The sequence below is a fragment of the Aphelocoma coerulescens genome, chromosome 1 (genome assembly GCF_041296385.1).
Source record: "Aphelocoma coerulescens isolate FSJ_1873_10779 chromosome 1, UR_Acoe_1.0, whole genome shotgun sequence".
NCBI classification, from domain to species: Eukaryota; Metazoa; Chordata; class Aves; order Passeriformes; family Corvidae; genus Aphelocoma; species Aphelocoma coerulescens.
The window spans coordinates 26,738,685-26,765,360 of record NC_091013.1 but is presented as its reverse complement, the minus strand read 5'-3'; the positions used below and the strand labels follow the sequence as shown (position 1 = coordinate 26,765,360).

General features: G+C 39.7%; 2 protein-coding genes across 7 annotated transcripts in view; both read right to left on the bottom strand.

Moving 5' to 3' along the window:
- TFDP1 (transcription factor Dp-1) overlaps positions 1 to 7,009 on the bottom strand; it is a 41,433-nt gene extending 34,424 nt beyond the window's left edge. For 2 of the 5 annotated variants that reach the window (XM_069004668.1, XM_069004706.1), the window contains exons 1-2: positions 6,290 to 6,427; positions 5,415 to 5,496 (exon numbers count right to left, since the gene is read on the bottom strand). In XM_069004668.1, the coding sequence (XP_068860769.1) occupies positions 5,415 to 5,426 (12 nt within the window). In that variant the 5' untranslated portion in view covers positions 5,427 to 5,496; positions 6,290 to 6,427. Of the gene's footprint in view, positions 1 to 5,414; positions 5,524 to 5,645; positions 5,780 to 6,289; positions 6,428 to 6,907 lie in introns of those variants that run through there. The other 3 variants (XM_069004677.1, XM_069004686.1, XM_069004697.1) reach the window with 3 other exon arrangements.
- Positions 7,010 to 11,879: 4,870 nt separating this feature from the next.
- Positions 11,880 to 26,676, bottom strand: part of TMCO3 (transmembrane and coiled-coil domains 3) — a 34,081-nt gene continuing 19,284 nt past the window's right edge. The window contains exons 10-13 of one of the 2 annotated variants that reach the window (XM_069004612.1): positions 22,532 to 22,682; positions 16,112 to 16,191; positions 15,448 to 15,597; positions 11,880 to 13,785 (exon numbers count right to left, since the gene is read on the bottom strand). In XM_069004612.1, the coding sequence (XP_068860713.1) occupies positions 13,672 to 13,785; positions 15,448 to 15,597; positions 16,112 to 16,191; positions 22,532 to 22,682 (495 nt within the window). In that variant the 3' untranslated portion in view covers positions 11,880 to 13,671. Of the gene's footprint in view, positions 13,786 to 15,447; positions 15,598 to 16,111; positions 16,192 to 22,531; positions 22,683 to 26,676 lie in introns of those variants that run through there. The other variant, XR_011148365.1, reaches the window with a different exon arrangement.

Genomic DNA, 26,676 nt, shown 5'->3' with positions numbered 1-26,676 from the left:
TTAAGATCACTTTCCTTCTGCCTTCGTTGAAAAAGCATATTAGAAAAATTAGCAACATTCAAAATCCCAAACAGAGATGCCTTTCTAGATAACCTAATTTCATAATATTATTTGATCGTTAGCTTGCAAACTTCTGGACGCGTTAGAACTCACTAAAGGCAAACAGAAGCAGATCAAGCTACTGAGAAGCCACTGAACTAAAACTCCTCTTTGAGATTCCTCAAAGACTTAACTTTTCTAGTCCGCCTCACTGAAATTCCTAGTACATAACCAAAAATAAACATAAAAGGTGAAATGCATGCTGATATTTTAAGAAGAGTCTGAAAAATGTTTTGAAGACTTTTCAATACTTTCTAGGGATTCAAAGTGCATCATGTAAAAAAGGTCCATATTAAGTATTTTTCCTACTTCCATTGGGTTCTTGTTTTTAATCCATCCCAAACTTAACTATTTTAGAGTTGCTCAAGACTGATGTAGAAGTACAACTTCTGTGGTGTTCTGGCAAAAATCAGTAATACAAAAGATTTTTACTTTCCACAAAAAAAGCAGCCCTATTAACCTATCCAGTAAAGCTGTATGAAGAAACCAGTTTGCTGTGGGTTTTTTGAAATATTCTTTGAGCAAAATATGTACTAATACTGTGAAATAAATCCACTGGATTAAGCTACATACCTGAATGTATTCTGAATACTCAACTAAAAAAACCCACCAGCGTTAATTACTGCATCTGTACTTCTCTTAAACAGCAATGTTAGATCAGGTGATGAACTTTTTACAGGCACAATTTCTCACATGGTGTGTCCTCATATTTCCACACGTTCATGGAGCTTCCTTCGCAAAGTCGGATATACGTACCACATCTTACTACTCAGTATGATTCATGAAAGTACCATAAAAAACTAAAGAGATACAATAATTTTTATGCAAACTAGGGATCAAGAGAAAAATCCCTCATAAAATAATTCAAGCAAAAGATGACAGTAGAAAATAATTTTTTAAAATAAATTTTAAAACCTCATTTTAGAACAAGCAGTTCCAAAGCCAACACCACTGTCAGTAACCTATGAAACAGTAACTCAAGAACAACTCTCATGAAAAGTATTTTAGTCTGCAAGAAATTCTGAAAGCTAACAGTGGTGTGTCATTTTTAAAAAGTTTTTGAAGTTATTTTTCAACTTCAAGTTCTCTATGCACAATCTATTTTTTAAATTACTTGAAGGAGTCCATCCACTAATGCTGAACAACAGAAACAACCATAAACAACAGGCCTAGATAAAAATATTTCATTTACGTGACTCATATATTCTGATAGGTGTAATTTTGGAGATCAGAAGGAATTGTACTCATTCCTTTTGGCTAGCCCCTTTCTCTTCAATAGTCACTGTAACACCATGCATTAGGTACTATCCTCAGTAACAGACCCAGTTCCTGCAAGTGGTTGCTTCAAGAGTACAGAAATTTGGCAAAAAAGTAAACCCCATTGCTCCTGCTTCTTCTCTCCTATGCAACACTGAGTCTTGGAGAAAAGATCCACAAGCTTTGCTTTCCTTATGGCTGCTTGAGAGGCCTGAACAGTTCACCAGTGAAAGAAGCAACTGAGCAGGGAAACATGGTCACCACAAGTTGGATCTTCAGCCACGCTACAGAAGCTGATAATTTAGTAGTGGAAGGTACATTAGCCAATGCTACTAAAAAAAGTATTTGTCGTCTTAATTTACAGATAATTCTCAACATACAACTGAATATAAAAGTGGCCAGCAAGCAGTGCTCAGTCTTATGCTGAGAGCTGGAAAAAACAATTAATCTATCAAATTTTCTTTCTTGCTACAGTAATTCCTGCTACTTCATTCAATGCTGCATCCTACCTAGTTTTACACATGCCAAGGGTGGTTGGGTGACTACTTGCACACAGGGAACTGCTTTCCCCCCACACTATTACTCCCACGAATCCAATAAGCAGCACAAGCAGACTGAGGACCTCAGTTGTACATTTGGCTCCCCCAGCTCCTGCCTGGAACGTGCCACATTTGTAAGCAGTGGAAGAGCTCACAGTAGACGAAGCAAACTCAGAGCGACACTGATTAACCAGAAAGAGGAATTCCTGCTAAGATGAAGTTTCTGGAGACTGCCCATATGTAATGACCAATAAATTTCCCACAGAGTGCAAACGTAGGTGTAAAACTGTACCAAAAATTACTGACCTCAACTTGTCATCCAGACTCTGAGAAGCAATGCAATGATCCCACTCCCAAGGTACACAAGTCCTTGAGATACAGCAATTGGTGTTCTCTCCACACGTGGTTTTTCATTGTTTCTTTAAATTGCACAAAAAGTAAAGTCTTTCTAGGAACGAAGATGTCCTGAATTGCACGTGATATACCACATCTGCCTGATTCTGTTAGAATTGCTTCTCAGCTTCGCACGGTGCTCATAAACTCAAAAATGACCGTGCTTTTGCTATTACTAGATCACACTGGAAAATGAGTGCTCCTATTTTTCACCCTTTATCTTTACTGCATTTCAGATCCCCTACCCAAAACATAAATTGGTATACCCACGGATACTTTAACCTTCACAAGCTATTATTTCTTTCTACATTACTGTTTTTCAAGTTATCCAGCTATAACATTGTGATTATGCATTTAAACTCCACCTGCAGGCTCTTAATTAAGGTGCTACATATGAATGTATCTTTCCTCCCACCTCGCAGCTTTCCGACTACTGCTGCGGAAATCAAAGTATTTTGCATAAAACCCCAAAATATAAATTAAAATAAAATTTTAAAATCAATGCTTTACTGCTTATTTTCTCTAGATTGTACACTCTGAAAAACATTAGAGGCATACTTTAAAAAGTAACATTTCACAGAATTTAGACTTGGGTCAAATAGTTCATAAACATTATTTTGCTAGCTTACCTGACCAGTACTTTTGTAATTCTTTAATACTTTACAGAAATATTTCACTGGGTTTGCCAGTACTCTCCATCACACTCCCCCATTTCTTCAATTATCCAGTAACATCTCAGTCTGCATAATCTTGTAAGTATTCGACTTTTCTAGCAGGTCTTATCCAATTATAGTTTTTATGAAGAAGCATCAGAAGAACTGGAAGGGAGCAATAAAAGGAAAAGTGCTCTCCTGCAGCAGGCAGAAAGAAGCACAAAGTAGGAGTATGTTCTGTTGTGGTGCACTGTCTCCACACCTTCCCCTTCTGCAGGGCTCCCTGCTCCACTGTCACCACGGCACGCTGGCCCCAGCAGCACAGGACAGCAGTGCGATGCACATCACACCTGAACTCCCAGACTGCAGCACTCCAAACATGCCCGGCCATGGAAATGCCACCTGAAGGAAGCCCAGACTTAGGACTGCAGCAGCGTGGCCCTTCCCACAGTTTAGCCATCTCAGCTCTGCTGAGAAAAAGGGAAGGAAGGAGCAGGAGCAATCATCAACTATGCCATCTTCTTCACCACTAGATCTCACAGACAATTACAGCACTTGATAGGTGACATGGCAGAACCACAAGCCATTTATCAAAGCAATATTTTCACATCAGAATGTTTAAATTTACAGCAACACAGGTTTTCAGAGACTCAGGGCCCAGAAATTTAGTGATACTGTCCATATCATGCTTAATTCCATTATTCTGTTTGAAAAACAACTTGGACTTCAAACAAAAATATGGAAATAAATCTCTTCCCTTCTGAAAATTAAAAGAAGTGTTACACCAATTAGCATGTCTATGTTATGGCATTAAACCACAACTCATAGGGCCCATATTCAGACCTGGAAATTTAGAATTTTCCAGCATTCACTACACATTTTAGATCTCATGTAATGGTGATATAGTCTGCAGAAAGGTAAGCAGTTCATATTTCTTCCCTGAGGCAGGTTTGAAATATATGTAGATGTTTTTAAGAACAGGTTAGACAATATTCAATTAAGATTTCATACCCTTTCTAGCTACCCTGTTCCAGTGCTCAAGTATACTTAAAATTTTACCTACAATCTGACCTAGATTTTCATTTTTCCAAATTCGGTTTATTACTTCTTTAATAAGGATACTGAAAGCAATTTCTTTTCCTATCTGTAGCACCTTCTTCCAGTTCTTAAGTTTACTATGTGGTAGGTTATTCCTTCCTTTCTTCCTTAACTACTCTCTTTCCTAGAATCCAGATCTGTCAAAAATAAGGTTTGTTCTTAAATGTCTTATTCTCACTTAGATCTAGTATGACATTTATCTGTATTTTCAGGTGCTAGCAACTCTTCACTTAGTTGATCTCTTTCCCAAAAGCTAGTATTAAACAAATGTACTTTGATATCTCAATTACTTTAAACTGTTTCAATTTCATCTCCTAGTCTAACACTTCACTTTCGTTTTCTTCCCGCTTATATGGCCTATCATTCCCTGAACTCTGCTATCTGTAATGTACTTGGCCACCCTTATCTCTTCCAGGCAAGCTTTGAGTGACTACGTATGTCTGGCTGCTTCTCCAGACATTAAGATGTTTTTCAGTTGAACTACTAAAATTCCCTACAAGATTAAGTTTTTAAACCAATCACTCTTTCATGGCAGTTCTCGCTATTTGAAAGCTGCAACAGTCCACATTAGACTGCAACCTGCTGTTTAACCAGTGAGTTGTATCACTTTTCCTTAGCTTGCATGCTGTTGTTTTTTGGGGTTTTTGGTTTTTTTTTTAAAGTGAAATATATTCTAGCTTGAATATGGACGAGTATAGTGTCTTATTTTCAATAACAAAACATGAAAGTCCAATTATATTGGGTATTAAGAATGACTGGCATCTTAAAGGCAAAATAAATTGAATTTTTTTTCTAAGTACGGGAAGGGGTACAGAGCAAACGTGCTCCATGAGGCAGGTTACAGAATCAAAGCCACAAACCTTAAGCCAGCAGTAATGGAAATCTATGATGAAAGTTCCCAGAGCCTGTTTTTACAGACACTAACGAGCATCTTTTGGTAGACAGAGATAAACAACGTACACATATGGAGAATGAACCACCTTCCCTCAAATGTCTAATGCCTTCTTGAACTCAAGAAAGGCAACGTTAGTTGACAACAGTAGTCAACGACAGCCCCACCATCTGAACAACACTTGCTGGGTTTCTTCCAATCCAATCCAAACCCAAGCTGTTTCAGTGTTCAATATGAATGCACATAATGACAACGGCCCAAGTGCTGTTATTAGCATAGGGAATTCCAACATTAATCACTCTAAAAAAATGGCGGCAGATCTGAAGCTGGTTTATGCTGTCTACAGGAAAACAGCCTAGGCTTGATGCACAGTATAGATAAAGTTCCACATATTCATTAATGCCAGCTATTATAAAGCATGACCCCATTTGCTTTTGTTAACATTCTATGCTTCCACATTTTATGTGCTACAAATATACTTACATCTTTTGCCATGTTACCAAAGACTAAAAATCAGTCGTCGTGAAATCTTGATGGCTGCAGGACACAGGGACAATGCTATTTTCTAGAAAGCAAGCAAAGACAGCACCAGCTATAAAAAATGAAAGAAGGGAAAGTTTTTACAATTGAAATTACTGACTACTACCAAATACAATTTAGGTTTCTTTTTTGAAAAAAACACGTTTTTAAAAGGGAAAAGTTTCCCATCACCACCTTTTCGTCCCTTGAGCCCCACGCTCACGTGTGGGGGGCACTCCTTTCCCGACGGCGGGGGTGAGTGAGCTGTGCCCTGGCAGAGCCCTTCCCCCAGCCCGTGCCCGATCCCACGCGAGGCCGGTCCCTGTCCAGCTGCGCCCCTTCCAACACCGAGCGCTGGCCGCGGGCAGCGATCACGGCCTCCTCCTCCCCACCCCCATTTCCAGCAGCAGGCACAAGTAGGCCCCAGGGGCAGCTCCCCCCGGGGCCTTCCAGCCCCGCTTTTCTCCTCCTCCTCGCAGGCGGACGGGCCGCGGCCACACCGGGCGGCACAGACCGGCGGCCGCCCCCGCGCCTCGGGCACCCCGCGCCCGTCCGCGCCCCCCAGCCGGGGCCTCACCGCCCGGGCAGAGCCCTGAGCCCCGCGCCGCCTCCCCCCGGCAGCGAGGGGCCGCGCTAATCGCCTCGGCGGCGGGGGCGCGGGCAAGGGGGGACGCGCCCGGCGGCACCACCGGCGGCCGCGGGGGGAAGGGGCGGCGGGCGGAGTGCGGGTCCGCGCCGTCCCCATCCTCATCGTGCCCGACCCGCCGCCGGCGGCGCCCCCCGCCGCCGTCCCACGCACCCCCCCGGTGCTCCCATCCTCGGGCGCGGGCTGCCCGCACCTGAGCGGCCGAAGGCAGAGAGAACCGGCTCCATCCCCCGCCGCCGCCCCGAGACAGGGACCCGGAGCGAGGAGCGGGAGCACCCCCCGCCCGCCGCCGCCGCGCTGCTGCCGCCGCTTCTGCTGCTGCCGCTGCGGAGGCGCCCGACTGCACATGTGCGGCGGCTGCGCGGGCCTGGCGGGAGGGGGCAGGGGCGGGGGGAGGCGGCGGGACACCGACAGCGGCAGCCCGGGAACAGGGGAGGGAAGCAAGGAGGGAGGAGAGGGCACCGGCAGGGACCGCCTTCCCCCCCCGCGCGCCGGGGGAGGGGGTGCAGGGGGAAGAGGGTCTCCCCCGGCGGGCTGTCACTTCCCAGCGCGCCTCTGCCCCCGCTGGCCGCCAGCCCGCCGGGCTCCCGGCCGGCCGCCCCCGCGCGCCGCGGCCCCGCACACCTGCCCAGCGCCGCTGCCGCCGAGGGGCTGCCCGCGGGAATGGGGGGCGATGCGGGAAACGAGCGGGGACGAGCGAGCGCAGCGACCTCCCCCCTCCCACGGACCCTGGGCGCGCGACCCCGTCACTCTTCCCCTGTCTCTCTTTTTTTTTTTCCTTAATAAAATTTAAAAAAAAATTGAAACTTACACTTTTGTGCGTCCCCCTGACGCTGCGCGCTGACGTCACGGGCGCGGCGCGCCTCGCACGGGCACACGCGGAGCGGCCAAGCCAACCCGCCCGCCCGCCGCTCCAAGGCGCGGAGGGAGCCGCGGATGGAGCATGCGCGGGATTTTCGCGCCTTCTTCCGACTCCCCGCCCGCCCCGCGGTGCCGAGCGGTGCCCGCGGGCGCGGCCGCGCTGCCGGCGCGGAGCGGGACTCGGCCGTGCGGTTTCGTTGCCACAACATCCTGCTGCCGGTGCTTCCTCATCGCGTTTTGTCCGGCCGTTACTCGAGCAAAGTTTCGCTTGCAGCGATCGTTGCTAAAATTAGGGATTTTGTGGTAATCCAAGGGAAAGTTTTCCTTTGGGCGGTTGCAGCTCTCAACCTTGCGCCCAAAACTAAAGTACCTCGGGGCTGTGCAGCCTCTGCGTGCAATGACAACCGCAGGAACAGAGCACGTTAGGGAGGGTTGTGTGATGAATTACATCATTGTCCTGTAAGTTTTGGCAAGAAAAAAAAACCCAAAAACCTGCAGCGTTGCTGAGGGGCTACAAAGGCAGGGCCGTAATGGTGGAAACTGCAGGGAAGTAAGGAAAGCTCAAGAGCTGTGTTGCTCGTAGGAGTGGATGCAAGGCTGTTTGATGGGGAGGAAGCTATACACAATTCTGCACGCAAGACCAAGCCTGCATGGCACAAGGTTGCTCATAACGCAGTGAAGAGGGGAGCAGGAAGTAAAAGGCTCGTTCTTTCGCTAAAATCATGCTGCTTCCTGGGGAAGAAGACTAGTTGGGAATAGAACACACGACCAGCAGAGCCACTCCATTGCGGCAGCAGGCAAATCCAGCAGAGAGAATGCTGGAGAAGATGGATTTCACGAGTCGACAAGATTAGCATTTACTTTTACACCTTACTTTTTCTTTTTTGAGATATTGAATAGTTGTGCTTTACAATTATAATGAAACACTACGTTCATTTTCCTGATAAATAGCAATCTTTGGAGCTTTTAATTAACAATAACCCCCCACTTGCTGCTCTAGAGTTATTATCCTATTTCTTCATTCCTCTTGATTAAGCTTGATGGCAATGGACATCGAAGAAAGAAGGTGATAATAAAAAAGTGTTTCTAACTTTGTAACTTTTCAGAAAGCAGCAAAAACTTTCACACAGAAAACCCATGAAGCACCATAAGCCAGTTGCAGGAAAAAGTGCTTCCTGAAAGACATCTCCAGTTGATAATGCTGCTCTCCACCCTTCAGGTCATATATACTGTGCCTGAGGGTTCAAACTGTCTATGTATCTCACGTCCCTACCCACCCACCTCCCCCTCTTTTGTTTTACATTAATTCTTGTAGGAAAAAACCCTTGCGAGTCAACCGGACAAGCACAAACAAGAAGGAGTGTCCTAGTTTGCTAGAATTTTGATACATACTAACTGCCCAAACACGCCCACTCGTGGGTGGTGTTTTTTTTCCTTTAGCCGAGGGTTGCTCACAACTAATTTGAAGTATTTGTACCAGTGAAAAACCTTTCAACACTTCTCTAATCTCTGAGCACACCTTTTTCAGGTATTTTGGAGCTTTAGGATTTCATTTCTGTTTGTAGTGGTGCAAGGCTATTCCACTTCACAACTGTTTTCTGGGGACTGCCTCCTCCTTTTAAGGGTGCTCGAAAAGCAGAACAGATGATAACTTTAAACAGCATCACTGCGGCAGGACTGCATGACAGAAGTGAGGAAATTGTCTCAAGAGGTCATCTAGTCTATAGGCAGAAAGCTACAACAGATGCCAGAGGACATGCACATGAACTGGGAGCCATGCAATCTGAACAATGTGACCACTGTGACATGTGCAAGCTCATGAGTTAATTAAAGACCTCATGCCAGCTGACCACCTTGTCAGCATCTGGCCTCGTCGGGAGGTACCACCTCCCAATTCTCAAATGTCTACTCTATTTTAGGAAATAAAAAATACAGCTTGGTACCATAAATCTGAAAATTTTACAACTCCCTGATCTAGGTTTTGTCCCACAAGGCAGGATCAGTTATCCCTAAGTCACTCTCGTCACACCTTTGTCCAGTTTGTTGTCTCCAGCAAGCAGGAGGCTTTTCTAGTCCCACTGTCCTTAGGAGTCAGTAAGTCCAACCCAGCAGTGGTAATTACTCAACAGAGGTGGTGGGAGAACCCAAGGAGCAAATCTCCTGAGCTACTGAGGGAAGTTGGTAAAGGCATGCCTTTCCCTTCTGCATCTAGGGGCTGAGTGGGCTACACATCTCTGAGCCCTTAGGACACCTCAACTGTTCTTCCTTTTCCCTTCACTGTGTTGGCTCCCTTGTTGTCAGGTCATCAAGAGTGGATGTCTGATACTTTGCTGCTCCTTCCAAGCTATTGCATTTCCCACAAAATAGTAATGCTGTTAGTGTGGCTTGTCTCTCGTCATTCAGGGATCCCGTTTCCTCCACCTTTGGCACTGCCCACATACTGGAACACTGCCAGGACTGGTTACAGAGCAGAACTATGGATTCCTTCCCTATACAAACCCCAGGAGTGCTTTTGTGGTTAGACTGTTCCTGGGTTCGTTCCAACAGGCAAGACCACACTAGATTTCTCACCCCCTCCATCACACACCACCGTACAGCACTATTCTGTCATACAAGGCACCCCCACATCTCTCTGCCTGCAAAGCTGACGATGTCCAATCACAGAACAACTGAAGTACAAGGCATTGTGAGGATGCTTTTCCTCATATTTGAGAATTATAGGAAGTATATATTCTTACAGCTTTTAAAAGGCTATATAGCCCCATGGACTTAGTCCACCATCACCACATTCTTGAGCCATCCTAGACCTACATCAGTCAGAGTTCCAGGAAACCACCTCACAGCACCCACAAATACCTTCCTACTGACAAACTGAAGCCACCTGCTCTATATGGGATAAGCCACAAGTAGGGTGGTTGTGGGTCCATATATATTCATCTGACCCCAGGGCCAGGGAAATGGCTCACAAAAGATAAGCACAGCCCACACTACTAGCTTTTAAACTACTTTGGTTCCTTCATCTTTACAGAATGACCACTGGGATCAATTAAGGGGTAACATGCAAGAACTCAAATTTTCAGAAAGCCATGCAAAACAAGCACAGTTAAATCCACATACAAAATTAAACAACCAACCCCCCTCGGAAAAAAACGAATCTCAACCTCAAAATAGGTTAGCTGAATGAGCTGCAAGTCAAGCACAGAGCAGACCTTCCTTTTCACTCCCCTTAAGCTCAGCTTGGCCACAGGAATATCCTCTCATCACTTAATGAGGTTTCTGCTCTGTATCAGCTTCTCTGTACTCAAATGATGCTGATCATTAGTTAATGAATGAGACAGAACCGCTGTCCAACAAGCTGGAACAAGAATTTCCAGAAAAGACCTTTCGTTCTTCAAGAAACCTTCAACAAATCAGTGGATTTTCCTTTCAGGACTTCTGGAACTCTGCTTTAATTTTATCTGCTTGACACAGAAAGAGAATGTTCCACAGTACAAGCATAAGGTTTCCAAAAAGCTGCAATTATATCTAAGTGGGCTGGTTATGCAATATTCTCCCCATTTTCCATACAGGAATGAGTGATCATTCAGGAATAAGGTCTGTTGTTTCTATCCTAAGATCATATCATAAGACTACCTCATTTGGACATGGAATTATGCATGGAGCCATTATTTGCATTTCAGGAAACATTTACAGTATCTCAATATACCTCCAGATTTCTATGCGGCAATCTCAAATATCTGATTGTAAACAAACTTACCATATGTCCAATAAGGTTACTATTTTGCACTTACATCTAATATTGAACCAGGCAATCCAAGTCTATGTCAACAAAGAGGCACAGAACACTGGTACTCACATGAGGCTATTTCTCTTTCCCGAGTTCTCCTAAAGCTTAACCAAGCTGTCCTGGTTCTGGCCAGGATAGAGCTTTTTTCACAATAGCTGTGAGGGGGTGGAACCTGGAGTGGTGTGGGTATGTCTACCTCATTATTCTATACCATCTCATGTCATTGCCAGAGGCAGGAAAAAGGGGCTCCCTCTCTTACTTCCAGGAAGAAAGGCGGCCCCTTCCTGTGTGGCGGGGTGGGGAACTGTTATTGTCTGGGGGGTCTTCTTTGTACACTTTTGTTATTAACATTGTTGTTGTTACCATTTGTTTTCTTATCTCATTGCTGTTTCCAGTAAGTGGTGCTTATCTCAACCCACAATCTTTCCCTTTTGTGCTTCCAACTGGGGGGAGAGGGGAAACAACAGACAGCATAGTTTTGGTGAGAGCACTGAATTGGGGAATACCATTCCTAAACCACGACACAAGTTTATTTGGAAGATAACTGAGAGAGGTGAGGCAACCAGTAAGGTATCTAGATGCTCACTTTCCTTTTTTTTGAACATGGTACTAAAAGAGCTCTTCACCCAAATCTTCAAATATATAATCAGGAAAATATTTTCTTTCTTTTAAGAGACACAAGCCAACAGCATTTCCTAGTCTCCTTCCTAACTGGAGTTCTCTAGAGAACTACAACTACCCACAGCAGTTTATTTAGATAAAGGGTTTACTCATCACAGGTGTAATACATTGTCTAATTGCTTCAAGGGCTAACTAAGTGACATAATGGAAAACATACAGAAGTCTCTAAGATGACCTGTCATACCTTTTTTACTCCCTGAAACAGGTGGCAAACTACATGTGAAATAAGCATCTTTCAAAGCCAAAAGGAAGCAGTCATGAGAGATGTCTGTATTTCATGCAGAAACTATGAGCTAGGTTAGCAGGTAGAGTAAGATTTCTCTCCTTAAAACAGTTAAGAAACAAAATATTTCAGTGAGGCACCTGGAAAAGAGTAAAAGGTCTGAGATAACAGATTGTTAAATGGAACCATAAAACTTGAACTGCTCCTCTATTTTGAATAAAAATACTGAAATTCACCAACAAATTTTTATTTATTTGACAACAAGTTTTGAGTTTCTTTTCTGTTACGGATTCATTTTATAAAAAAAAAAATTTCATTTATAGGGCAGCTTTTTGCTCTGCATGTGTCTGTTTTGCAACAACTTTTGAGACCATTTGAGGGGAGGTGGAATTGCCACACATTCCTCCAATCTTTATGAAGCATTAGTGCCTAGAGGGAAAGCCCCAAATCCAGTGAGGAAGAACCCAAACATGATGATCTCTACCCTGTCCCACCAGCACATACACGCTCCAGACTAATCCAAACTTCATTTGGACAAGCCCAGCAGATGTCAGAGAAAACACAGAAGAAACTGAGGCTGCTATGGGGGAAAGAGGTATAGAGCACAAAAATCCATCCAAAGCTTTGTTTTGCTACTTGGAGGACAATTTTCATTTTAATTGGCATTTAAACCTTGTAACATGCATTTTTCTAACCATTTTGTGGGTATCAATGTTATTTCAGGTAACACTGCAATACTGATCTGAAGAGTTAATGGATCTTAAATAGTATTTGTTTTAGCAGATAAACCTCAAGATGATTCTTAATTGCTTTGTCACAGAGTAGACTATAGCCTATGAGTAAGCTTACTCTATGACACTTAAAGAATGGGCTTTTACAAGACCTATCTCACTACATACAACGTTTTAAAGAAAAAACACATTTAAGATCACATTCAAAACATTGTTTTCTAAAATATCATGGTACTTTAAAAAGACTAACAATTTATTCAATGTAAACGTAACTTAAAGGGTCATAGAGCAGCAAATACACATCCAGTCTGTTGTTTCTAGTTTTCTGCTAGTTAATTTACTTAAAATAATTTCAAATCTAGAATAGTGTCAACTAAGATCCAACCTCCAAAGTTACAGAAGTGCTATTTTTCACATCTAATTGAAATTACACTTCCCAGTTTTATTAAATTTCTTTTTGATTTAAAAGAAAAGAAAACACCCCTGTAAACCATTACTGTAGCAGCAGTTAGCAACAAGAACGGGTAACAACTGTCAGTCTGCAAACATAAGTTACGCCCTTTTTACTGTCAATTTTTTGTCAAATATGTAAATAAATACAAGAGCTAACACAAAATATACCACTATAAGAAAATATATTATATGCTGCAATTTGGAATAAAATATCATGCAGTACTGGCTGCATGATTTGGAATATGTAATTAACTGCTTGGAACTGATGTTAAACAGTTAAACCTTTCCTTTGTGTACAAGACCACTCTTTTATTCACCATGAGAAATTTGTTTTGTAATTAATTTTATACTGCTATATTAAAATCCGAAATGTGAAAATGACTCAAGTCATTTAGTGAAAGAAGATACCATAGGCACCATAATATATATTTTTTTTTTTTTTCCCATTTTTGAACAAAATCTGGTGATGAACCATCATTAACAGGATGAAAATTAAAAGGCACATTCAGGCAAAAAAATAATCAACATAGTTTGCATGACGCTATATTTTAAAAAAATAATTTATGCTCTGAATAACAGACTGGATCAGAAAAAAATATTCTAGCAGATTCCAATCTGTCAAAGTAAATTTTGTAAAAGGTGTGCAATTCAAATAATGCAATTACTTTCAGTATTGAATTTTGTTTTTCTTTAAGGTCAGTATAAGGCTTATAACCAAGTGCTTGTTAAGAGGACTGACTACTCAACAGGTCTTGTTTTCTGAGTGCATAGAAATACAATGAGCAATGAAGATGTTTTCCTTCCAAGAGGACATATTGTTCTATTTGTGCAAAACTTGATCAAGTACTTGAGCGTCTTTCAGGTCTTGGAACACATTTCATAATTGCAGCTCTCCACAGGGCAGGAGCAAGTAAAAGGCTTAGAGTAGTCACACTCAAAATAAGAAGATAGACCTGCAAAAGGCAAATAAAAGCCATTACTTCTCTTGGTTGCAAGGTTGTACAAAGAAGTGACCAGAAGTTTGGGGAGATTAGACTCTTCTAGACAATATTTTCAAAAGACTTCACCTGTCTTCCTAAGCAACTTTGCATATTGCTACAAAAGCAAACAAGTGCATGCTCAAATAATCTAATTACCTGTTTACCTGGTGTGAAGATACAATTGCAAAAACACCATTATGAACTTATAGAAAAACAATTGTTTATATGTATAGTTTGACCAATTTTGAAAATTGAGTATTTGTTAAAATGTCAAAGGCCAATTATCACTTTATTTAAAAAACTAAACAAAAAACCCCAAACACACAAACCAAACAGACCCCCAACCAATCAAACAAATAAAAAAAAACCCACCACCACTCTAAACTATTGTGGTTTAGTGATAGAATGGCAAAGTTCACTGCTAGTTCACTTATCAACAGAAAAAAAGCAAACAAAAATCCCTTTAAGTCATACCGTACATCTTCTGAAAAAAAAAAGATCCTAACTACATAGTCTGAATCATTAGGAAACAGTGGCAGGAAGTAGTTTTGAGGTCTTAAGAAAAAGAATGAGTTTAGGAAATTTCACAGCTATACAAACCTATACAGCAGATAATCATGTGAGAACAGAAAAAAATGAAAGCCTAAAAGCCTCCAAGCTCAGTGGGTGGGCCCCTAAACTGGTTCTGTGATCCCACAGAGATATCTTGAAACTCTATACAAACATGCAATATTTGTAACTCTTAATTATATGAAACAGTGAACATGAAAGTGAATCACCTTTACCTACAAGTAAACATTGTGTAAGTTTTTTACATGTGCTTTATTTGAAATTGGTTCCAACACTATGCAGTCCACTTGCTCATATAATGAAAACCTCGGAACACTAGGAGAGCACGTTTTGTGAGCAGAAGCACAGACGACAAAGCAGCTAGTACTAGAAAGTGAGGTCAGTTGTTGTATCTCTATAATTTACTTAATTTCGTAAATCAGACTTCATCTTCAAAAAAATAGAAAAAGTAACATTCTCACAGCTTCAGTATAAAACTAAGTTTAAGGCTTCTTTCCTGGGGGACTTTTTTCATGTCTACCAAAAACATTGGTTGTTTCTTCTTTGAAGGATTTAAAATGAACAAGCCTTACAGGTTAAAGTGATTACAAGTTTATTTGCTTTTTTAAATGTCAAGGCAATTTTCACAATATCTGCTCTCTAGTTCTTATTTACTGGTATTTCCTTCTTCAAATCCTATATTCTCTCTGTACTGTATACTCCTATACCTCTTTCAATAGCTGTATCAAGATTTTAAAAGCAAAGGCCTCTCAGTCTTTGTTGCTTGGGTGCTATCTGCAACTCACTGCTCACATAATTAAGTTGTAAGTGAGAGAAGTTAAGGTAAAGCATTTATTACTAAGCTATTTAAAATATTAAAGTACAGTATGAAACAAGTAAAAACCACCACTAAGAACCCTGTCAAGGACATAGAAGTATCCATTTGTATGGGTTGATTCTACTTTGTTACAGTTGAGAGGTGCCACAAAATTGGAGTGCTTTGGTATTTCAAATACTGGGATTTTGTATTACAGTGTAAGTTATTCAGGTGCAAAAAATGAAGTTAATAACCACAGAACAGCTTACCTCCCGAGATATGATCCCTGCTCTGCGTGCTCTACTTCCGAGAACAAAAGAGAATTCACTGACTTGGGCCAGTCCTGCTGAGACAATCCACTTGATATATTGGCTGGTCTTTGGAAGAATCAAAGAAAGGACAAGCACTGCCAAGACAAACTTTTAAAACAGGGTTTTTTGAGTTATTGTGGGCTTGCTTTGTTTGTTTGTTTAAATAAAAGAAGCGCAGTAAATAAAACAGTACTATCTCTGTAAGATACATAGCGTCAAATACAATAATTTTGGACATAACATAAAATAATGGACTGCCAAGTGTGTCTTCTGTACTAATGTCAAAACAGACAATGTACATTGCACATTAAAAAGTAGCATCTTCTTTACTATAATAAAAACACTTGATAACTGTCAAAAATCCCAAGATAGAGAAATAGATGCTTTGCCATGCGTAACTTACTTTTAACATTAAATAATTTTCTTTTTAAATACCTGAAGAATATTGTATCAACTGTATTCTAATCAGTAGGATTCCTCCAAATACAGATTTACAATAGTATTCTCTGTTATATCAGATGTTCAGCTCTTGCATAGAATTTTCTTTAGCCCATGCAGCACAAAGATTACTTAAGATTATTAAAGATTAAAAAATATTTTTTAAAAGCGTAAAAGAAAATACCTTCATTATGACGACAGACAATGTAAGGAATAGCAAGACTGTGAGTTCATATATTACAAATGTGGGAAAAACGTGAAGTCCTAGAAGGAAAGAAAACAATATTGCACAGTTTGAGGCCAATATCTTACTACGGTAATTTTCTGGGTTAATAATATATTTAATTGCAAGACTATAGTCTCAAAACCAATCAAACAAAAAGCCTTAACTTACCTACCAACCACTTGATCACTAAAGCCCTAACTACCTACTTGATCACAAAAGCATTTCCTGCAATATCCAGCCCTTTTGTCCTTTGGGGAGATTCAGCACAAGAAATATTCCCAAATGAATTAAGTTGCATATGACTGATGGACAAACACTTTTAATTTCTAAAGCTTTCAGTTCTCCACACCAGCCAACAATACAAAATCTGAATTGAAACACACATCTAATGAAAGCTATAAAAATCCCACAGGAAAATGATTCCATTGCTCTGCACAGTCACTGTAATATTTTGCTAGTCATTTAACTTTTTTGGTATGATATGGTAATGGACTATCACAGTGGAAGGAAAATGTAACTCAGTATTTGCATACTGACTACATATATTTGACTATAGCTACAACAGAAATCCAAACTGCTTCATTCTATGACCCTCACTTCCAAACACTGAAAGTCACCTGAACTTGAAAAGTCACTTAGACTGGAATCAGGTAAGTCTATAAACCCCTGGGCACAGTCTAACAATCAAGGAATTACAGAAAAACCCATTGCTTTGATGTTGGTGGGGTTTCTTTTGTTGGAATGGATTGTCTTTTTTGGGTTTTTGCAATATTTGGTCATTCTAATTTGGTAATTACATGAAGAAAGGTAACAAGAACCACAAAGACCACAGAAACATAAAATTAAATCCTGTTAATATTAAACATAAGAAAAAGAAGTATTTGTTGGAGAAGTCCTAGAGTCACCAAGGAATAATCTTACAACTAAGTCCATTTTTATCTCCTGAAGTATGAGGAACTTGTGCAGGCAAACATAACTGTGGATCTTTGGAAGCTCGTTCCTTTTTCATAAAAACTTCTAAAAGGTGAAATAAAAATAGTGGTGGTGTTCTCAACAAATTCATAATAGTCGGCATTTCTCCAATCCAGTTATTTCTGATGAAGGACAGGAATTTAGCTTTCCAAAGCATAAGGCATGTAAATCAATGCTGTAAATAACTTCTTATTTTAATGTGGGACAGGTTTCATTAATTTTCCCTCCCTATAGTGCAGAGCCAGATGAACTGTAGAGGACCAAGAGCTGTCATCGCTTCCAGACCTACAGTAACTTCACAATGTTTTGCCTGTATGCACACTCAATCGCTGATGGAAACATTCTTCAAATATACCAGGGGGTCTTTACCCAAGTACCACCCAGTCAGCACACACACACCCTGTTTTATTTCTCAATTTCCTTCCAACTACTGAAGCAGAAATGCAAAAGACTGGCAAAGTAAGAGGAGAGATGGCAGAATAAGAGATGAACACCACACCAAAAAAAAGAAATCCACATATATACACAGATGCACATGGAAGGGCAAGTAGCTTCTCTGTATTTCCACTGTATATCACGTGCACAGTGCTCCTTCACCTTTAGGCCAATCTCAGAAAATAGATGAAAAGCAATTAGAGAAATACAGCCTGTAGCAATGGCATATTTGATAAGAGGGCCAACTCTGCCACATCTAGAACTGAGGGTTTCCAGGGTAGGCTATAAATAAAGCCTAGTGCTCTCATCACTACTGGTGGCACTACGTGTTCAGTTCTGGAGCACACAGGCAGTCTGAAGTCCATTTGAACTGCTGCCCAATGTGGAGATTATTGCCATATTCCAAAGAGCTGAAGCACAAACTACAGCTGATTTCTGTACCAATCCTTTGGAGGCAAATGTCTGCAAGGTGAAAACAAGCCTAAACCTGTCACATACACTATTCTGAGCAGACAAATCAACATCCCAGAAACCAGACATTTTTTTTAAGGAAATAAATCCCATCATAAGCGATTTTTATGGTCAGTATAGACCTTTGCCCTAGTCCTAGATGAAAATCCAGGGTAAGGCCAGAAGTCATATCAGACTCCTATACAAGCACATGAAGCCTTCCTGACAACACAAACACCATCAGAAAGATTAAATTCATAGGCAGAAGGTGTATGAATATGGCCAGCTATTGCAATGGCTTTGATCAGATTTCAACTAAGTTCAGAAGTAATTTTGAAATCATTCTCTAACATGTAAGAAACACTTCAAATAACTCAAAAACATCAGCAGTGTCATCAGCACATGTCACATTGGCCAGCAGTCAATAGCTAAGATAACACTTAGGTACACTTTTACAGAGCTGACCATAAGCTACCGGACTTCAGCTCTAAGCAGTGTTCACAAAGAGCTGGAACAGAGGCCTTGAGATGCATCAATGTCAAGCCAAAAAGCACAGTTCACTCATATAAGTTGGTATATATTCTGTGGACAATTATAGGGAAGACTTTGCACATTCTTTTTATAAGTACATTTTTCTTAACAAGTAAACTCCCTCTTTTCTCAATTAGACAGATTCTACTGATCTGCTGGAGAGCTTCCTAAAAGCATGTGAAGATCCAAACATCTTGACCATATCCTGGTTAGATCCAACATCAAAAAAAGCAATCTTGGAGATCCTTGATGGCAAATGAGTGCAAAAATCAGAACTCTGTGGGTCAAACTGGAGCCAGTAGAATTAATTCTGACACCTCCTCAAGACAGGACATCACTCAGAAAAATCATGCTAGCTATGCACTGAGATGCTGTGTCTACTAAGAGTCCTAATGAACCTAAGATCATAGCCAGTAAATGCAATAAATGCTACAGCCCTGGCCAGATCATTAAGGAGCAGAGCGGAAAGCCAATTTTCTTCATATCTCTGCAAAGGGTAAAGTCCTTTTGATTTTGTTTTAAGTTCTGAGGGCATAAAACCTTCAAGTTTCATTGTGTTCCATGCAGGAAATTAAAGCAGTAGAGCTGCATAGATAAAGAGAAGGTGACCTAATGAATTCCAGTTGGGACCTTCCTCTGATTTTTCTCAGATTCAACAGAAATGTTAAGAGGCTCATTGGACAATCCTTGTGTGCATGTTTGTTCCGGACAGTGATGGTGTTGTCAGTGTCAGCATCACCCATCTTCCGTAGAAAAGGACTGAGCTGTTAAAGGGTTTTCAGCATCTTGTATTCAAGGTCCAACACAGACCACAGGAGTTACCCAGAAGGGAAGCATGGAACCTGGCAGGTGGAAACATCTGTACAGCCAACTGGGAACACACAACTTGTCAGTGGAAGTAATCTGTCACCTCACCAGTGGCAGAGAGGGTCCTGACGCCCAATTTCAAACTCCATACTCCACATGTACACTAAAAAAATTGGAGCTTTTTTAAAATAGTCTACTCAAAGATGCCTTCCATCTTTCTAAAAAGTAATCAAAACAAAATCAAATGATGTACGGGTAAAGATGTAGGTACTAGGGACCAAAACAAAAATGAGGAAGAAAGTGCCCAAATGTGGCTCTAAGGGACTGGTCAAGATGTTCTCTCAAAACTACTAGTGAGGACAGAGACTAACAGGAATTTTCTAACCTCAGCAGGTGGCATGAAGAGCGCCAGGAACCCTGAAGAACATCCAGAGGCCTAAATGAATGTACAGATTGAGTGTAACTCAAAATGCAGCTGTTAATGCCTAACTGCAAAGGTGCATTATTCCCACAAATGCACCCAAGGGCAAATTTGAAAGCAGTACCATTGCACAGGTCAAGCTTAGGGCAGGTCCACTGCTATGGATATTACATGAACAAGTACTATTCAGCTCAGCTTTTAGGCACCAGAAGGATTTCTGTAGTGAGAACAGAAAAGCAGGCTTTTAAGACAAGCAAAATAGGAATGAACTTTTCCAAATGACATACTTACAGTCACTTTTCAATTAAGATAATTTTTCCATTTGTGCCTTTATTCTAAAGGGACCAGAAATGATACCATTGCAGTGGTGTTCCTCAGGATCTCAAGCGTTTTTCTATATAACTGCTCTCTATAATATGATTGCTGCATATAGTAACAAACAAACTTTCTCGTTAGGCGGGGGGAAGAACCTTTCCCTGTGGGTCTTACATAATTTCACATAGTAAATCTCTATACATTTATAGATAGATATAATTTGCATGTGTACATATGCAAGTAGGGAGCAAGCAAGAAGTCTTTAAAAAGAAATCTAGTAAGAAGAAAAATTCAGGAATACTTTTTATTCTACTCAGGTTTTCTTTGCAACATCACATTCACTCCTTTTAAAACCTACCTCTGTGCGACCCCACAGAATTTCCTGTTAAGCACAAAATTTAAAAGTAACTGAAAGGGGGAGGGGGGGCTAATTTTATTTGGGGAGGAAGGGGATTTTGTTTGAGGGTGGGGGGGTTTTAGGGTTTTGGGTCTTCTTTCTTTGTTGATTTTGGAGGGATTTTTGTTGGGTTTCTTGTGTTTGTTTTTTTTTAACAAGCAAGCATGTCACATTTTGCCAGAGGCCTCTAACATAGCTCTTCTGATTTTTTAGATAATTTTCTTCTGAGGCAGGAATAATACCCATTTTCTCTAAAATCACACCAACTTGTTAGGAAATTTTCTTTTCTTCCCTTCTTGCAATTATAATGGCAATAACTGTTAAAAAGAATTTTTTTTATATAATTCTGTAACAGAATTACTAAAATAATTTCCTTAGAGTACAATGTAGGCAGTATAGAGTGGTGCTAGCATGCCAACTGAGGTCTTGCTATTTTCTTGTACTCTAGTGAAGTCTTATCTCTAGTCTTAATTTATGCAGCCACAAGAGCGTAGGACAGTATTTTTGTTCAGTCCCTTGTAAAATTAACTTTGGGCTTATAATCACTTGTCATGCTTTGTATCCCTGATAACACTATCCACTCCATCACCATCTTTACTGAAACACATAAACAACTTACATCTGTGAGCATTTAGCAATTACTCATCCAAGCTTGTCAGTTATATAGGCCCAAGTTTCACCACAGCCCACCACTTTCCTCCCATTATTAAAAAATAAGTTATTCAAATAAACATATCTATTACTAAGTAATCTGACTCATCACCAGAAGCTATTAGCATGGGCTGGATTAAAAAAATATTAAAATAGAATTAAGACTGGCAAGCATATCTATTTCCTTTCTGTTTTGACAGCCACCAGTTTAGCTTCTGTTATGAAACAATGAGTATCACACAGGTATATATGGAAAAACATTAAAATTATGCTGATGATGGGACTTTACTGTTATCTGAATAAATACATGGAGATAAAAAGAACAATAGAAACTTAAAATCCTACCAGAAGAAAAACCAAGGGTGGTGTTGAAAATACCCAAGCCCAAACCCTAAGACTTTCTGAGTAAACATGGGTTGAAGAAAGTTGGATTTGTGCACTGGGCCCATCCAAACCTCCTCTTAGACACTGCGATGTTCCCAGCATTGCAGGACATGCATCTCCTATACAATTCACAGGGAGAGGCAAGTACTTTCACAGGGCCTGTCTCCTCACCCACTGATGCCAAGCACTTCAGTAACACGTTCCAGTTTCCCTTAGACTAAGTGTATTGGGACACGCACAGACAGCTAGAGAACGCAGCAGTTCAAAAGGAAGTTACTGATTTACTGTAAGTATTCTGAGTTAACTCCTTCTGGATATCAAGCATAATGAGTTACTCTCTCATCTTATGCATCAATGCTGCATTTCAGTTGGCATTCAAGTAGTGTCTGAGATACATCCTCTTTCAATTATTTTTTCCCTGCATTGAGAACATACAGATCACACCCTCCCAACTAACCTTCTAAAGAAACAAGCTATAAAAAATTATGGTATTACGACATTCTTCTTCTATAGAAAACCAAGTCACAAAAATCTGAAATCTACTCTACCAATTGACTCAAAATAGTAATACAATTTTAGTATAAATTACAAATACAGCTGCTGGGAAGACAGAAGAATATTCAAAAAAACCCCAGCAAATCAACGCCCAAACCAAGGCCTTTTTGTCTTAAAATTTTTAGTTATGTGTTTTAAATAGGATAATTTCAGAATTAACATTGAAAAACTGACACTAAAACAAGACTTGGGAGTACAACATTGAAATGACTTCTGAAACTGAATGTTACATTTAAAAGTAGCAGCAAAGGCAAACCAATATTGTGGTCAGCTAACAGCGTAGTATTTTAACAAAGTACAATCTATCTCCTCCCCTCACATTATAGACAACATTTTTTTCTCCTCACCCACAGCGTAAGCAATGTTTTTATATATTATATATATTTTATATAGTATAGATAGAACATTATTTAATATTATATATAAATATAATATATTTTAAAGTTTTCTTGGAAGTTACCTATAGATGCAAAGAAAATGATGGCAAGAAAGTCACGTATTGGTTCAATACAGCACATAATCTCCTCAGTAACCATGTGACCCTGAGAAGAGATCAGAGCTCCGGCTAAGAAGCATCCCAGCTCCATTGAAACATCCAACAGCTCTGTGATCTGTTAAGGAATAACAGAGAATCTATTGCTGAGTGACTTTATACACCATTTCACAGTGAAACTATAGAACTTTACATTATACGAAACGCAGGAAATTAGTATGTCTTTATGCAAGTTCAACAACAAACAGAATTCAGTGTACATATTTCAGTGTTGTGCAGTATTGTATTTATACAGAAGACTCACAAAACTAGTTTCTCCCTTTCTGTTACCTCCTTTCCCACAAGAAGAAAATTTAATTTCTTAATCTACATTGTAATGCTTTGTGTTGCTCTTAAGGACAGCATCTGATTTCACATGTCCAAGAGAGACTATAACATCTTTGGAGTTGGGATTACATAATACCTGGAGGATGTGAAATAAAGCAGTAAGAACAGGATATTTTCCAGCTGTCAAACAAGAGGGAAAAAATGAAAATCTAAGCTTGTATTTGGGAGAAGAGTCTTAATCTAGCAGAAGTCTCCGGCATAAATTACATTTAATTACTGTAAATTTGGTTCAAATGTACCTGTGTGCTTTACTGAACAGGGATTCATTTAAGTGTGTGAAGTAAACTGCTGAAATGAAGCACAATGTCTGCTTGAAAGAATTCAGACTGCTTCATTCTTTTTTAATATTTTAATGTGGTACTAGAAGATGAGATGAAACACATGTAAAGAGACTAAACAAAACACAAAGCCAACTGCTTAAGGCAATGCCTGGAACATTAAAAAAAAAGCAAGCAGCAATTCTCATGTATGGTACGGTATAAAGTATGTTTTAAAATACTTCAAAATCATGCAGCTGCAGATGGTCATCCTGCTGAGAAAGGATAATGCTATTAATATTAATAGAACATTTAAAACTGATGATTTAATTTTCATTCTAATTTAGATTAAGCAAGAATACACTATAGTACATTTATGGACACCATTCATCATATCTTGAATGGTGCTATACTGTAAGATATGAAACAAAACCTCAGGTGATGTGAAACTAATGGAGGAGTGCAAAAGACACAATAAACAAGTCTCCACGCTATGAGTAAAATGCCATCTAAAAATAATCCCAAGACTTTTGTGTATTGAAGTATTAATGTCTGAATGCTCATTACATACCTGCCTTTGTAATAACACTCTTTAATTTATTGCAAGATACTTAAGGTAACAAATTGGTTCTGTCAACTAATATTAGTTGCTGATCATGCAAAGCAAACAAAATAATGTTATTCTCATTTTAAAACAAAAGGAATTTCAGTGCTTTTCAGAACAATTTGCAATTGTAAGAGGGAAGAAGGCAATATATACATAAAGGACTTAAAAATCACCAAGAGATGAATAAAATAAAGGAAACAGATATGAATAGGAAACATTTAAGTTCTTCTCAATCATACATTAGTTGTTTCAAAAGTTACAGCCTCTTGTGGATGATTAAGATCCAATATAGCCTATTCAAATAAAGTTGGAATTATTTTTACTACTCAGCTATAATCTTCCCACACTTAAGTGTTATCAGCTGCAACACAGCTCTACATTAAAACTTTTATAGCTAGTATTTTAAACATTCCCTTGGACAGGATTAGGTTACTATATAAGACGAGATGCAGCATATCTTGTACCAGAATTGCACAATGCTGCACTGTTGTGAGAATCAATCTTCAAGCAAGGAGCAATTTGAGTGTGAAAGAAACATGTTTGTTCAGAAAGCATCAGACGTAACTGGAGCAAACAGCATGTCTAACTGGGAATTTGGTCCCACAGCATAAAAACTGAATTACATTACTTCAGTCTATAGCAAGCCAAGTATGAGCTCAAGAGCCTGGTAAAAAAATAGGCAAATTTTGCTATTTCTTGTCTAGTCTCTGGGTACCACACCACTTCAGGTCTACAAAATCTATAGGTCACTCCACATACAGAAAAGTGTAAAGTGTATCAGAGAGCAAGAAAAAAACCCCAAATTTACATAATTTTCTTAATACTCTCTCCCCTGCTCCAGTTTGTTCTTCAGATTTACAGAACCAACTAGGTTGGAAAAGACCTTTAAGATCATCAAGTCCAACTTTTATATGTAGCTTTATATAGACATTCCTTTCACAATTCCCATCTTTGTCTCTGGCTGTCCCATAGTATTACCTACAAGTGGACACATTTCCTCAGCTAAAACTGTAGCATCAGGGTTTATTATATATAATGGAAGGGCACATGTGCACACACATACTAGAGAGGACTTGTTTTACTGGCAGGAAGGCATTCAGAGCAGAATTTCTTACATAAGCAAAGCCTGGAAAGTATTGAGCGTTTAGTATTCCCTCTCTGCTTGCATCACTTCTAATGTTCCGCCTTTACCAAACAGGGCTTTAGCAATTACTAATCCCTGGGCTTTGCACTGTCCTCTTCTCAACTCTTACATTACAGAAAGCTTTTTCAGTCAAAATTATGTGAAAAATTTTGTCAGTTTATATGTTTTTCTCAGTACAACTTAGTTTTCAGTTGTATTCAAAGATCCCATTTTACTCTAATTCAGAAAGGATTGCTTTGCTTTCACTAGAATATTGGATTTTTATGTTCAAATGTTCTACCATGTCAATAAATAAAGAAATAAACATTACTGCTATAACATGTTCTGTGCGAATCTCAACCATCTGTTCAGCAGTTGTTTTGCTTATATTCTCTAATGGTGTCTATCTTTTTGCCTCTCTTTAATCATCACAGAAGCTTAATGAATATGGTAAACCAGTAAAATTAAGTAAAATTTTGGTGGAAATAAAGGTATTAGAATTTCAGGCATTAGTAATTTAAATCTGCTCAAGAGTAAAGAGGTGAATTTTAAGCTTGCATTTCAAGAAAGTAAAGCTGTAATGGAAATGGAAACAATTTTTAGTGAACCTTGTAAAAAGCTCTATCTCAACTCTATTTTATGAAATAATTAACTAGAATATTTGAAATTAAAGTTCTTCCTTAATCTTCTTTTAATTGATAGGAAAGAGTTCATAAGCAGGTTATAAACCATTGAAAAGTACATGAAGCTAAGAATGATACTGCAATACTAGTAATGATACTCATAAGAAACCCCCTGTACATATTCATATGTAAAATACTGCAATAACATCACTGTATTTTCTTTTCAGTATATAAAGCAAACTGGCAATTTCCCTCCATTTGCTCTCACCATCCTGGGTCTACCATCAGGCAGTGAAACTAGAAGCCACTTTTCCCCGATGTGTATGTACAGTCCTATAAACATGTAAATGTAACTGCTGTCCTTCTTGTCAGATCAGGTTTTATATTTTGCCATTTCCCTAATAACATTCAGCAACTTCAGTTTCAAAACACAATAAAACTGACTACAGTTGTCCTGCAGGTATCCAATACAGCACTTCATTATCAGGACAGAGTTTAAAACAATTTTCCTTGTAATGTTTCCGTACATACAGAACATGAAAAAGCAACACTACACCAGTGAATGCTCAGGCTGACACTTCAGCTGATCCCAGTAAGTATCTCGACTTACAACTACAAGTTTGGCCATTGATCCTGAATGGTCATGTTTAAAACTATAAGTTAGATTTGTTCCTTATGTTGCAATTCAGGAGAACAGTTCACCAAGAAAAACAAACAAACCAACCACTATATGCATAACTCAAAGCTTGAAAAGGAGCTGCTGGAAGTGCAATAATGATCTACTGAACCTTTGTTACTGAAGACAAGGTACATGATTCGAAGATGCACAACTGTCTCAGTGTCATCTATAGTGTTACAGGATTGGCACTTGACACAATCCCCACCTCCCAGCCCCGATCTGCCTAACCAGTTGAAGGATAAAAGGGAGAGGAAGTTTAATTATTTCTGAGAATACTGGGAACAGAAAGGGTATCTTAAGCTCCAAGTCTTACTAAAATATCTGTTTCAGGTTTAACAAGTTGCAACGTTATCCAAGTGAGCCAAGCTCAGAAATGCTCAAAAGTCATGACCATACACAAAATCTCCTCAACTGACAGAATAATCCTTACAAGAAA